The sequence below is a fragment of the Elephas maximus genome, chromosome 12, assembly GCF_024166365.1.
Source record: "Elephas maximus indicus isolate mEleMax1 chromosome 12, mEleMax1 primary haplotype, whole genome shotgun sequence".
NCBI classification, from domain to species: domain Eukaryota; kingdom Metazoa; phylum Chordata; class Mammalia; order Proboscidea; family Elephantidae; genus Elephas; species Elephas maximus.
Window position 1 is genome coordinate 37,172,726 of NC_064830.1, and position 14,284 is coordinate 37,187,009.

Below are 14,284 nucleotides of genomic sequence, written 5' to 3' on the forward strand. Positions count from 1 at the left end.
TTTATTGTGCCTGCTGTCTGGGCAAGAGACCCAAAGAACAGAACTGAAACCAGGAAGCTCTGCATGGCTCAGGGTTTTTCATCTCTGCATCATCCTGGACCAGATGCTACACAAGGTAGGTGCCCCAGGCACGAGTTCTGCAGCTCTCACCTAGTGCTCACCTCACTCAGCTTTGTACTGCATTGCTTTTGAGCTTGTCTTACTCCTAAAAAGCTTGGATTCACTTACTCACCAGTCATTGATTGGTACCCAACACAATGTGGAGCTTCTTGACAGCAAGGGCTTACCTGGTTTTTTCCTGCTCTCCTGTGCCTCAGCCCACCTGATTGCCCCCATGTTTGACATGTCACAGTGCCTGCACACAGTAGGTGCCCATTAAATGCTTGGTGTTGTTGAATGAGCTCTGAATGTCAGATGATGTGATCAGCCAGCTGGGCTGGAGGCAGTTAGCCCAGTTTTACTGAGAAAGCGATTTAGAGATTGCTGTTATTTGCTGCGTTTGCAGAGAAACATCAGTGCTTCTGAACGCTATCAATAGGGATTTCTGCTTACTGCGACCATGCACTGAACCCATAATCCCCGCTCCGGAAGCTGCACCGTTAACCTGAGCACAGCTCGAGAAATGAAATCCCGCAGCTCTCGCCAGTGGCCCGAGCTGAAGTTGGCAGGGCCTCCACCCAGGGCATCGACGATTATCTCCAGGCTTTCGTTGTGCTACAAGTTATAGGAGACCTGTCTGTGGACTCAAGGGTTCTTGGGGTGAAGGATGCTCAACAAATACTAATTCCCCTCACCCAGGGCTGACCTCTAGCTCTTGTTTTCCATGGCTCATCACAGTGGGACCCCACCACTGATAACCCTTCAAGCACGCATGAGACTTTACAGTACCTGGGGTCTCTAGGTGGTGCAAATGGTTTGTGCTTGACTGCTAATCTACAGGTTGGCAGTTCAAATCCACCCAGAGGAAAAGGCCTGGTGATTTTCTTTCATTAAGATTACAGCCAAGAAAGCTCTATGGAGCAATTCTACCCTGTAACACATTGGGTCGCCATGTGTCAGAACTGACTTGATGGTGGCTAACTACAGACCGTTCACATGAGCCCTGCCACGGTAAGTTTCTTCACTTGGCGCTGTGGCAACAGGCTCAACTTCGCAGGGCCAAGCAGGACTGGAATCCAGGCCCTGCCATTCATTTTCATAAGGCCAGACCATTGATTCACCCAGATGCTGTAGGCTACGTGAGAACCCAAGTGCTGCTTATAGTCAGTGACCCCATGGCCCCTTGATCAGCCTCCTCTAACCTCAAGGCCTTCGGTGCTACAGGTGGGACATCCCAAGCCTAACACTGGAAGGTCAGTTACTCAAAGGAGCTCTGGACTCCTGACCACAGTTGGCTCTGGACAGCCATCACACCCACATGGAGACACAGAAGCATTTGAAGGAGCTGTCAGCAGGGTCATCATCCAGGGGACATTTTGGTGGCTCTGTTGCCCTCTGTTTTTCCCAGGACAGTTGGTGAGCTAGAGAAGTGAGTATGACTTTGCACAGTCAGATTTCCTGGGAGACTGGGGAGGAGAAAGATCAAAGCATAGCCTATAGCCCACTGTCACCAAGTCAATCCCAACGTATAGCAACCTTATAGCACAGAGTAGAACTGTCTCAAGGGGTTTCTGAGGCTAAAATCTTTAGGGAAGTCAACTGCCACATCATTCTCCCACAGAGCAGCTGGTGGGTTGGAACTGCTGACCTTGCAGTTAGCAGCCAAGCACTTTAACCACTGTGCCACGAGGGCTCCTTCCATCAAAGCACAGCACTGGGTATTAAATCCACTGCACTGAGTACACTGAAATATGCCAAGTGGCAGCTAAGCACTAAGGCTACAGGGCCCAAAAGAGTGGGCTGGACTTCTGCCATCTTGTCGTCTTCTGTTGTGAGGGACTAGAGCCTCAGACCAGCCCGAATACACAGGAGGTGAGCTCAGTTCTTGACCCGTTGCATCGACATGATCACAGACACCTGAGCTCAAAGGGTGGGCATGCTCTCCAACAGGGCTGAAAACATGGGCCTGGCCAGGACCAGCCACTAGGATTGGGACTATCTAGGAGATGCATCCTGAGAGGAACAACACCAGGAGAGAAGGGAGAGACTCCTGCCACAGACAGTTACCACACCCTCCACAGGGCTCAAATAAACAAACCCCAGTGGTCCCACATTAAACCTTTCTATTCCTCTTCCATTGCAAACTCTTGGGCTGAGCATTCTTGAATGGCCAGATTGTCTGTTCTTGGGAGCCAAAACTCTAATTCATCTTAGCTAAAATCTCAGGCTGTGGGGCAGAGATGCCACGATATCAGCTCACCAACTACCTGTGCACAGCTTCCCTGGGTCTCACGGGAACCCGTTTCTTATTCTGCAGCAGAGGTGGGTTTGCAAAATTGTTTGCCTTCAGAATCCATGGGCCCCGGAGATGAAGGCAGGATCTCAGAAGCTGCGCACCAGCAGGGAGCGTGAGGCCAGGAGGCCTGGGCTGGGTTTCTCTGTGGGTGGACGAGTGTATGTGGGCAGGGCTGGAGAATCTTGTCACTGTCAGAGCTGAAACAGCAACAGGGGCACTCCAAGCAGGGTCTAGTTCCTCCTTCAGGGAGAGGGGTGGTGAGGTCTGGAGAGGGGAAGGGGTCTTCTTTACACATAGGCCCTGGCTAAGGAGTTCTTCCTTTACTGACCTGAGGACCTCTATTGAGGCCTGGGCCTCTGGCCCCTGGCCCCTCTGCCTCAGTTTACACAGTGGGAAAAAATAACTGGAACCCTTCTTCTCCCCTCCCTACCCAAATAAGAACCGTCCTGGGAGGCTGGGGCAGAGCCTCGGCAGACCCCAGGCCCGTCAAGGCAGCTCCCCGGGTTAAGTCCGTTGTCATAAAGGACAATCCCCCCTCCCCATATAGCCCAACGCACAGAAAAGAACATCACTAACACATGCTGGAATGAATCACCGATACTGGCTTTATTGGATGAAAGGCGTCACTGATTGGCAAGGGCGATACAAGCCTGTGGTGAAAACTGAGCCACGGTTATAACACCTGTATCTGGGAAGCACAGATCTTCACTGAAGTGGCCAGGGAGCTCCAGGCCACTGAGAACGAGGCTGGGCCACGGCTAGAAGAATCCACATGAGTGGCAGGCCCAGGTTCTGCAGAGACCCCAGCCAGAGGGACCTACCCCCTCCGTCCCATCACCTTCTCTTCCTATGTCACACTTAAGCCTTCTCCAGCTTAACTAACCATGTCTCCACTGTCCAAAGCAAGTTGGAGGGTAGACGAAGGCCAGGGAAGGAGGGTGCAGGGAGCTGGCACCCAAGCCAGGATAAGAGGGTGAGCTGGAGAGCTGGGGCCAACACAGCCAGGCAGCCTGCCTGGCCTCACCATTCCTACCCCAGGCCTTCCTCTTCAGTCACCTGGGGGTGCAGGACCCAGGGCTGGGTCCTGGGAAGGAGTCTGCTGCAGGTGAGCGGCAGGGTGTGAGGGCTGGCAGTGAAGGAAGTCGAGCAGCTCAGAGCTCCAACAGGGTGGGGAGGAGGAATTCAGCCTCAGTTCCCAGACCACCCGCTTCCTCTCACCCCCACCGAGGCCCAGGTTGGCCAAGCCTTCCCCTTTCCAGGATTATAAGGTGAAGAGGCACATGGTAAGATTCAGAACAGACACGACTTGGCACTCCTGCCATTCCCTGCAGGCCCTGGCACAGCATAGGGGACACTAGAGATACTGATGGCAGCAAACCACTGGCACAGGAACACGAGGGACACCCTCAGGGCTGACTCTTGGCCCCTCCCAGGAAAGGGTCTGGGGTCCTATTCCCAAAGCCCCTTCCAAGGCCTCTGCTAGTCAGGCAGGACAGAGCCAAAGAACAGTAGTTGCTTTTCATTAAAAACAATTGTGTTTCTTTAAAAAGCTCTAAACATGAAGAATATACCAAAAAATGGCATTCTTTCCCCACTTTGCTCCATTAAACACCATTCATTCACTGGGAGTTTCCTGAGCACCACACCAAGCTCGCCCTGTGCAGGGATTCTGGGGGTTGGGGCGGGGGGTGTTCTAAGGCACTGACCCTGCCTGGTGCAGGCTCCTGCTCCTCGGCAGGTGGTCCGCACTAGTGAAAGGCCGGTGAGCAGGTGCAGGCCCCTGAAGGAAGGCCTGGCATCACCTGCCATGTGACAGATGGAACCTCGAAGCAGAGGTCAGAGACCATCATGCCCCGGCCCGCTGTGAGCAGGGGGCAGCAAGGGGCTGGAAGGTCACCCCAAGTCCAGGCCTGGGCAGTGCTCTGGAGGATGCTATGGTCTCCATTGCTTAAAGCTGCGATGCTTGACCTTGGCCCTCTGCCCAAAGGTCCAAGGAGGCCACGTTCTGGCCTGGCCTTCCCTGTGAAGGGTGGGAAATGTGGAGACAGCCAAGGGGGCTGCCCAGAGCCCAGAAAGGCAAGGCTGGGCCTGAGTGCTCTGAGCTTGGATGGCGGGGAAAACCACCTGCCTAGAATCCAGTAACTGCAGAAGGCTTGGGAGAGGTTTCATGTCAGTTAGCTTGGCTCTCCCAGGCTCCCATTCAGGATCCCTCTCCTGGACGTCCCTCCCAGAGCCTCCAGAGTGGCTTGGCATGAGGAGCCCCACCCCTACCCAGGCCCAGGTTGGCCAGGCCTTCCCTTCCCTGTTCTGGGGCTGGCAGCACCAGTGGGCACAAGTGAGCATGAGGTTTCTCTGCCCCCAAGTGAAGCCTGTGGCAGGGAATCACCTGTGTGCTCGGTCAAGTGTCCCTGAGACCCCCATATGTCTACTCCCTCCTTGGGGCTAGGCTCTGGTTAGCAAGGCATCCCCATACTCTCCCTCCCCTCCACACCCAGGTGGACTGATACCACGTGGGCTCTACTTCCTATAATGACTTTCACTCTCCACCCTGCAGGGGTCCATCTGGACCCCAAAGACCAGGAGACAAAGGAACAAGGCAGGCCAGGGGTCCTGTGAGTCAGGCTTCCACCCCAACTCCTTTGGACTAGAGGCAAAGTCCCCCCCACACTTACAGCCCCTACCCTGCCCCCCACCACAGGAGATGGTGGGCCGGCCAGAGGCCCAGCAGAGGGGCAGGCAGGGTCAGAAGAGGCTGGGGGTGGCCTGGCCAGGTGTGTCGTGGTCCTGGATGTACTGCAAGATGTCCATCTCGTCCATGGCTTGGATCTGCTGCTGTTGCTTCCACTGCCCGACCACAGCTTCAGACGGACCCACTTTGGGGGGAAGAGCTGGTTTCCTGGGTAATGCTGGCTTAGCTGCCACTGGTGGCTTGGGCTTGGGCAGGGGCTTGGGTTTAGGTTCAGCTCCCAGGTTCAGGATCTGGTCCAAGTCCTCTTCAACTCTAGGGAACCCAAATGGTTATACTCCCTACGCATAACCACCTCCTGCAAAAAGCAAGACCCCAGGCAACGCCATTCCCCACATGGTGACTGGGCAGCAGCTCTGGGGAGCTGAGCTTGGGCCCAGCCCTCTGCTCTGGCTTGCCACCCTGAGCCAGGCCAAGGCCCTGCCCAACCTTGGCCTCTTCCCCCCACCATGCTCCCGAGGACAAACTTGACAGCAGGGTTCTCCTTCCCTCCAACCCCACAGCACAGCGGGAGCAGAGTGGGGCCTACAGTAGCCTCCTGATGGTTGCTTTTGAGGTGGCTCCGCTTTAGACTTACTGGCCTCTTTAGGGGACTTTTCCTTCAGCCTCGTTAGAAATAGCCGAAGAGCTACCATGTACTGAGCTTCTGTTCTGGGCAAGTGCTTTCAATATGCTATCCTATATGATCCTCAGAACAAGCCTTGGGGAGGTTCTATTACATCCCCACTTTGCAGATAAAGAAGCTGAGGCCCAGGGAGGGTGAGGGACCTGCCTAAGGTGGAAAGCCTGAGTCTGAACCAGGACTGGCAGACCTCAGAAGCTGAGCTTCCATCTAAACCAAGTTCAACCAGAGAAAGAATAAATGGGGGCTCTGAGCCACTGTGGCCTGGGGTCTGCTTGTCCCACAATGCCCCTCAGTGGGCCACAGTCCCATCATGGCTCCATTGTGGCCCTAGATCGCTGAACACCCATCAGTGGCTCACCGTGGACCATCCCCCAGTGTCGACGGCAGGAAAGAAACGGCAAGCCGCTGCTTGGGTCTGCCCTCTTTGCCTGGAGCGAGCTCCTGTTGCCTGCTCCTGCTGGAAAACTCAATTTCTGAAGGCCTGATGTACAAGTGAAGACCCCACTCAATCCATCCCCCCCAGTCATCTAATAGACACTGTGCTGGATTTATTTGATGGCCTAGCATTTCCACATCGATTAACTTATTTACTAAGCTCAGAACACTGTCTGGTAGCAGGTACTAGCCCCATTTTACAGATGTGAAAACTGGGGCTCAGAAAGGTTAAGTGCCTTGCCCAGGGTCGCACACCTAGTGTATAGAGGAGCGGGATTTGAACCTGAGTATGGCTACTTTTTTATGGCTACCTGGGTTCTCTGTGGTGTGTCTGACTTCCTGGGAGCATCTATGTATTTAAAAATCCTTCCTCCAGCTGCAGGCTGAGGTTGATATAGGTTCTTTGGTCCCTGTTTAAGCTAAGGCCACAGGCCCTTCAGGTGTCCTTAAATCACACTGTGTAGGCAGCAGGAGACTAAAAGTCCCTGCCCTAAGTGATGCCCTGGGCCTGCTGCCTACAAAGACCCAACCCAGACCCTCCTCCTGCCTCCCTGAGGGAGGACCTTCCCTTTGGACTCTGTGGCAGCCTCTGTGGTCTCAACACCTGCATCCTTAGCAAGCTCTTCCTTTGGGTCAGGATCAAGGACCCTGGCTGCCCATTTTTCTTGTCCCTCGACGGGACAGTTCAATTTAGGACATGCTGAGTCTGAGGTCCCCTCAGTCATTAAAAGAATATCCAAAGCAAGAAGAACTACAGAGTAAGAGACCACAGACAGGGCCCTTTCCCTCCCGGTCTCAGTCTCCCTATCCATGAAGGGCCAGATGAGGTCATTTTGGGAATACTCCAGCTTCCATAACTCTGGGAAAGAATGACTAGGTCAGGGCGTGCACATCCTCACCTATCTGGGCAAGAAGGGAGGGCAATGTGGCTCCCTGGTTTATAACAGGGCTTAGGAACGGTTCCCCCAGCTCATGTTCCCAGAGGCATGGCAGCCCTCTCTCCTGCCCTCTTGGAGGAGCTGTGCACTGGCCTGTCTGGTATGGAACTAGGAGACACTGGGGCCCAACCACTCACAGGGCTGGTGGGAATGATCTGATAACATCCTAGCGGCATAGGCAGAGTTACCTGGAAAATGCCCAAGGAAATCCAGCAGGCCAAGTTTGGAAACCTAGAGGGGTACAGAGGTACCTGGCCCCTTCTGAGCTTCCTAAACCAGCCACCAGCAGAAATATTCAGACAGGCACTCCCCACACCCGGCCAGAGAGGTGCCTGTGTTTAGTGGGTCTCTGACTATGCATCAGCCAATCGCACTGGGGGCAGGGGAGGGGAGGGAGGGCCCACAAGCTGCAGGCAGAAGATCTAGAGTGGCCTTTGCCAGATTACGTGGCCCCTCCAAGCCACAGTTTCTACGGCTACAAAATGGGAATAACAGCATCACCCGGCAGGGCTGCCCAGCACCACAGCCATGGGGACTGAGTTCCATTCCTCACTCTGCAACTCCTGCATCAGGTGGCCCCAGGCCACGCTACTTCCCTGCCTGGTCCCAGTCTCCCTATCTGGGAACTGGGGATAATCCCTGTCCCGCCAACCTCACAGGAATTCTTATAAGGATCAAATAAAATAACAAATAGCAAGTGCTTTACAAATGTAAGGGGATACTGCATATATTGGTATTCTCCTGAAAGCCGCACTGTGTGGAACAAGGCATGCATAAAACATGAAGGAGCAGCAGCCTCAGCCCCTCCTCTCAGGGGACTCACAGCCCAGCTGGTAAGATGGGATTCACGCAATTAAAAGGGTCCGAGAGTAAGTTCAGAGAAGGGAGTGACCCCAAGGGCCAGAACAGGCTGGAAAGGCTTCCTGGAGATACTGGGCCTTTCAAGGATAGGCCTGGCACAAACAGGGGAGTAAGGGGGGAATTCTGGAGCAGGGAGCAGCATAGAGCAGGGGTTTGGAGATAAGAATGATAACTGACAGTAGGGGCCAGGTAGGCTCCTGGGCACCATACCCAGGATAACAGGGCTGAGAGGGCTGGGCCGGCTCTGACATCAGCAGGGCTGGGTAGAGGGAGCAGAGAGAAGGCAGTTTGGGTCAGAGTAACTCCCCAGCACCTCAGGGCCTGGAAGAGGCCTGCAGGAGGGTGATAGTACCCAGCAGAGCTCCCCCTGACCTCAGCTCCTGGAGGACAGGCTGCCTGCCAGGTCTGGCTGTGACAGGGGCTCCAGGCCTCCCTGCCCGATTCCTGGGCTGAGTTCCTGTGATAGGGCGCGGACACGAGAGGGAGAATTTGGGGCCTCCGTGGACTGCAGAGAAGGGAAGGAAAGGAGTCCCTTCCGGTCCAGACCCAGAGGGACCAGACAGAGTGAGGCCTTCAGAGAGACAATGCTGGGAGGCGGTCAGCCAGGGACCAGACTCTCTGCGTGGCACAAATGGTTAAGGGCTCGACTACTAACAGAAACGTTGGTGGTTTGAACCCACCCAGAGACGTCTCAAAAGACAGGCCTAGAGATTTGCTTCCGAAAGGTCACGGCCCTGAAAACCCTACGGAGCAGTTCTACTCTGCACACATGGGGTCGCCATGAGTTGGAATCAACTTGAGGGCAACTAACGACAGTTAGCCAGGGAGAGGCTTGCTCCTGGAAACCAGGTCAGATGTGCCTGCCAGCTCTGGATGTCCCAGCTCCCTTCACCAAGCAGCAGCCCTGCCATGAGCTCCCCCGGGGCAGGTGCTGGCTCCCTGCCCCCACCCCGCCCCTTCCACTGAAGGCTGGGGGCCAGGGAAAGCTCAAGGGGCTGGATTACCCTCACACTGGGGCTCTTGGGAAAATAAAGCCGCAGCTAAAAGCTGTGTCAGGTTCTGGGATTTATACTGCTTGGCAAAGCAATGACTCTTTGGAACCAGTTTGCTCTGAGATGGCAGTTGTGATGACGGGTAGCCAGGCACAGTGGGAGGGGTGGAGTTGCACTCAGCACTGGGGTAGCTGCACGGGAACCCCCTTTTAAGAACCTTATTTCCATTTGGGATCTCTGAGTCATGACTAGGAAATGGTCCCACTAATACAAGGTGGAAGCCCCCCTCTTCCAGGCTCAGCCTGTATGAGGTCAACTGCTCAGGGGATGGAGGGAGTTCTGAAGGCCACGGCCCTCACCCCTCCTTCCTGGGTCCCTGCAGAGGACAGGACTCAGCCACAGGTCCACCCTGGAGGCCCTGTAAGAGAAATGGATGCTTCTCCAACTCTAAACCCTGCTGGCCCCAATGCTCCATGCTGCCTCGGGGTGGCCAATGTTACAACTAGTTAATGGAATGAATGAGTGTGTGAAAGCATGAACGAATGCACACATGCGTGCAGGAACACATGAATGAATGTCAGAAAGCCTTTCCTTATATGGAAGCCCAATTACTGCCTGGGTAGTCACAATGTAGACACAAAGAAGAATAAAATATGGCTCCTGCTCTCCAGAACCTTATTCTTTCATTACCAGATGTCTCTTAGGAAGGCAGGGATGCAGGCCTCACATTCTTTAAAGCAGAGATTCCAAAAAATGTGGTCAGTGGACCGTTAGCTCTGTGGGATGCTAACAGGCACTACAAAGGGAGGGGCCCTGGGGACCAATAAGAGCACCAAATGCTACGCGGTGCTTCCCCCTTGAGCAACACACACCCATACACGAAAGGCCTCACGTAGTCATTTCTCTGACCCATCTGGCCGCAGAGCCCTTTTGAAGGTGGCATCTTTCCCCATCCCAGTGTGCCTGCATTCCACAGAACACTGCCAGTAAGTGCTGATGTAATGACTTTAGAATGAACTGAGCCACAAAGTCCCGCTATCCCTGCCCCACCAGGACACACAGAGTTCTGGAGACGGCAGAGGCTCCCTGGCCTGGGTGTGCTCCCCTGGCCTGCCACTCCCCGGGGCTGACCCTCTTATGCTCTCTTCTGTGACTTGGTTTCCCCCATAATGAGATGAGAACAATAATCTCAATTCCTGCCAGCCTGGCAGGATGTTGGGAGCGAGGACACAAGATGAGAGTGAACAGATGCCAGGGGCCATGGGGAGATGTAAATACCAGAAGCCACTGCTGTGACTCAGGCTCGGTGGGCACTTAAGGGCTGTCTAATAGGCCGTGTCTGCTAACGAGGGGTGCGGATGACAGCCCCCAGGGACCACATGTCCTGGCGCCACGTAAATGGTTCCTGGAAAGAGACAGCCTCAGTTCCTGTAAATCTCCAAGGCACAGCCCTGCATCGGGGGTGATGCACATGACACAGTGTGGACACATGTAATGCCCAGCACATGAAGAATGCAACATGCATACACAGAAGCCCAGGAGATCCCACCGTGGCCTGGGACAAGGGAGGCAGATCTCCCAGCATCTTTTCCAACGAGTGCTCGGAGTTCCCAGTTCGTGCTGCATACAGAGAAGGGACCAGATGGGGTGGAGCGAACAGGATTGAGGCAGGCCAACCTGGGTTCCAATCCTGGCTCTGCCACATAATAGCTGTGGCCTTGGGCTGGTTACCTCTCTCCGACTCTCAATGTCCTGTGAAATGGGATAGTAATACCTCCCTTAGAGGGATGCTGAGGTCCCTGGGTGGTGCAAATGGTTTGTGCTCAACTACTAACCTAAAGGTTGGTGGTCTGAACCCACCCAGTGGTACCATGGAAGAAAGGCCTGGCAATCTGCTTCCATAAAGACTACAGCCAAGAAAATCCTATGGGACAGTTCTAATCTGCAACACATGGGGTTGCTGTGAGTTGGAATCAACGTGACAACAATGGGTTTGGTTTTGTTTTTTTAGGGAGGAGCTGTTGTGAAGATTAAAGGTTCCCTGAGTGATACAAACAGTTTGTGCTCAGCTACTAACTGAAGGCTGAAGGGTTGGCAGTTCGAATCCACCCAGCAGCACCACAGAAGAAAGGCCTGGCAATCTACTTCTGTAAGACTATGCCATTGAAAACCCTATGGAGCACAACCATACCCTGACACAAATGGGGTCACCATGGGGGTCGACTCAATGGCAACAGGGATGAAGATTAAACAAGACTGACATAGAACAAGCACTCAGCAAATACCGTTCTCAAACAAGTTCTACTAATCAACTGCCACTTAATAGATTAAGCCTTGCCCTCCCTTCCCTCTGTTAAAACCACCGGGTCCTCCAGGCTGGGGGGCCACTCTGGTACATTTGCCCTTCCGCTCCTGCCACATGAACTGCATGTTACCATAAGTCAGTGTTACTTGCTCCCAAATCTATTTACGGCAGTCATACTTGCTCTTGCGACTGTAGAATTTAATTCCTTTTACATAAGCTGGAAACCCTGGTGGCGTAGTGGTTAAGAGCTATGGCTGATAACTAAAAGGTCGGCAGTTTGAGTCTACCAGGTGCTCCTTGGAAACCCTATGGGGCAGTTCTACTCTGCCCTACAGGGTCGCTATGAGTCAGAATCGACTCGACGGCGACGGGATTGGTTTTTATATAAGCTATTAAAATTAAAAAAAATTTTTTTTTTTTATTAAAATACAAGTGTGAAAGGAAAAGTATCGTAAGTATGAAACTAAGGTCAATGTTAGTTCTCTTGTTCTGGAATGTGTTGAGCTGCTCTGGGTGGCTGATCCTCCCCAAGACTTCCCTTCACTGCCTCTTGGCAAGTTTGTACCCCAGGCTCCTGCTTGACAGGCCTGGATCCCTCCTCTCTGAAGCTGGGCTGGTAACCCTCCCACACTGGGATGGGGGAGCCTTCCAAGGGATCCCCTGGCTCTGGCGAGGCACTACTGGGGGCAGGGGTACCTGAAGAGCTCCTCGGAGGCTTTCCTGTGGCCCAGGCTGGATGTGGGCTGTCCACTCTCATGGGCAGATGGCAGCAGTAAGGGGTCACCCAGGGACACGGCCCCGCCCAGGTCAGGATCGTCAAACAGCTTCAGGGCTGCAGAGAAGACAGCGGAGGATGGTCAGAGGATGCCCTGGACCTCACTCTCAGGGGTGCAGGGTGCAGACAGCCTGGCTCAGCCTCCTGGCACAACCAGGAGGGTGAACAAAGGACACAGGAGGGTGCAGACAAACCAAAGAGTGGGGCAGAGTCAGGGCAGAGGGCAAGAGGGCAGGAGGCTCGTCCAGGGCCTGGGACACCTGTCAGCCTCAGCCTGCCCTCCCCACCATCCCCATGCTATAAGTCACCTGATGGCTTCTTTCCCCGTGTCAGGTCCCCCTCACCACTGCTTTCAGGAGCAATCAGCTGCTTGGTTCCCTGTGCAAGGCGCCCTGCGATCCAATCCAATTAGTGTCTCTTAACTCACCTCCCATTGCTGCACTCCAGTCTTTCGATACAATTTACAGAGTGCCAACATGGGGGGCACTCTGCTGGGGTGGTGGTGAGCTGACACTGTTCTGACTGCAGCCCTGCTTTCCAGGGGCCTGTGTCCCCCAACACCCCACTCCCCTGTCTGAACCACTAAGTGCTGCGCTTGATGAAAGCTGACCACCATCTTCTTTACCTGGAATATACTTTCTCAGCAGGCCTGGCAAACTCCCACTGGTCTATCAGGTTCCAGCTCAAGTATAAGCCCACACCAGCCCCACCCTGGGATGTCTTCCTGGGCCTCCTCACACCGCCCTGATGTGGTTCTGCTTGGACCTTGTACAGACTGATAATTCCGGGAATTGTCAGTTCATGTCCTGTCTCCTCTAAGGCCGGGAACTGGGTCTCATTTATCTTTGTGTTCTTAGACCTCACTTGGGGTCTGTTCCTCAGTGGTGCTCCCCACGTGTTTGCTGAATTAGTGAGTGACATCAGCTTCCCACTCTGGATGTGTACCTGGCCAGGGGGCCAGAAGAGGCAGACCCAGGGAGCTCCCAGAAGCCCCAAGGCTGCTCAGCATCCCCTTTCCACCTCTGCACAGAACCCTCCACTGAGGTCTACTCAGACAAGGCAAACCTTGCATGATGATCCCACTTTCAGAGAGTCACTAGCACGCTGGGGGCAAGGTCTGCATCCATCTTCCAGCACACAGTGCCTGGAGGCCCCCAACGCCCACATCTGGCTGTGGATATAAGGATGGTGCTTTCATACAAATCACAATCTACGTCTCTCAGAGCAACAAAGGAAACCATCTTTACGTCAGTGGGGTGTTTAACATAGATGATGTTGTTGTTAGTTGCCATGGAGTCGATTCCGATTCATGGCAACTCCACGTGTGCAGAGTAGGACTGCTCAGGCCTAGAATGTTCCAGTGTACAGGCTAGATTTCTCCAGCAGAAAGTAAGCTGAGTCCATACACTGTCTAAACAAGACTGAAGAAGACGTCCATCCCATTGCACGTAGGGTGGGCCCAAGCCCCATGTGCAGGGGAGAGCCACAGGGCAGACACCAGGGGCAAAGGAACATACAGGGTCTACTCACGGTCTCTGGGGGACATGTCCTCCACGGGGCTTTGGGGAGAGAGCTTCCTGCCAGAACCAAAGAGCCCCTCGTCAGGGTCCACCTCCTCATCAAAGATGGTGAGCCGGGGTGCAGGCTTGGGCTTGGTGACCACTTCAAGGTGTTTCTTGGGCTTCTTGGAGCTGAGAATCAGGCAAAACACAAGGTTACGACTTCTCACAAGAGCCCCATCCGCCTGGTCAGACCCACACATGTGCTGGGCCCACCTGGGGTCCTGCTTGCCTGAGGATCAGAGATCCCGGGTGTCTCCAGAGAAGACCAGGGCACAGAAAGGCTGGAGTGAAATCCAGAGGGAGGAACAATGGTCATCCTCAAAACTCTAAGGGGCTGTCACACAGAAAAGGGAACCTTCAGTGGAGAGGCCCAGAGACAATGAGGAAGTTAGAAGGTTTGAGCTTGTATCAAGAGAGAACTTTCTAATGATCTGACAATGGGAGAGGCAAGGTCCCTGTGACTGCAGATGGCCACACACTGGACCAGGGGTGTATGACAGGCCGGACTGAACAGCTGACTGCCTGGACAACTCTGGCATCCACTCCTGCCTCCAGCCTACATGGGCTTGTGTGTTCATAGGTCAGACAACGTGCTCTCCTCCCCAAGGCTGGAGTGGCCGTCTTATCTCAGCACTCCCTGGGGGAGGCTC

General features: G+C 54.2%; 1 protein-coding gene across 6 annotated transcripts in view; it reads right to left on the bottom strand.

The window, feature by feature from the left end:
* The window catches only part of HS1BP3 (HCLS1 binding protein 3), a 97,143-nt gene that overhangs the window by 51,446 nt on the left and 31,413 nt on the right, over positions 1 to 14,284 (bottom strand). For 2 of the 6 annotated variants that reach the window (XM_049904814.1, XM_049904812.1), the window contains 4 exons: positions 13,603 to 13,763; positions 11,994 to 12,129; positions 6,125 to 6,223; positions 2,983 to 5,396 (listed from right to left, as the gene is read on the bottom strand). In XM_049904814.1, coding sequence (XP_049760771.1) covers positions 5,138 to 5,396; positions 6,125 to 6,223; positions 11,994 to 12,129; positions 13,603 to 13,763 — 655 coding nt within the window. In that variant the 3' untranslated portion in view covers positions 2,983 to 5,137. The other 4 variants (XM_049904815.1, XM_049904813.1, XM_049904817.1 and 1 more) reach the window with 3 other exon arrangements.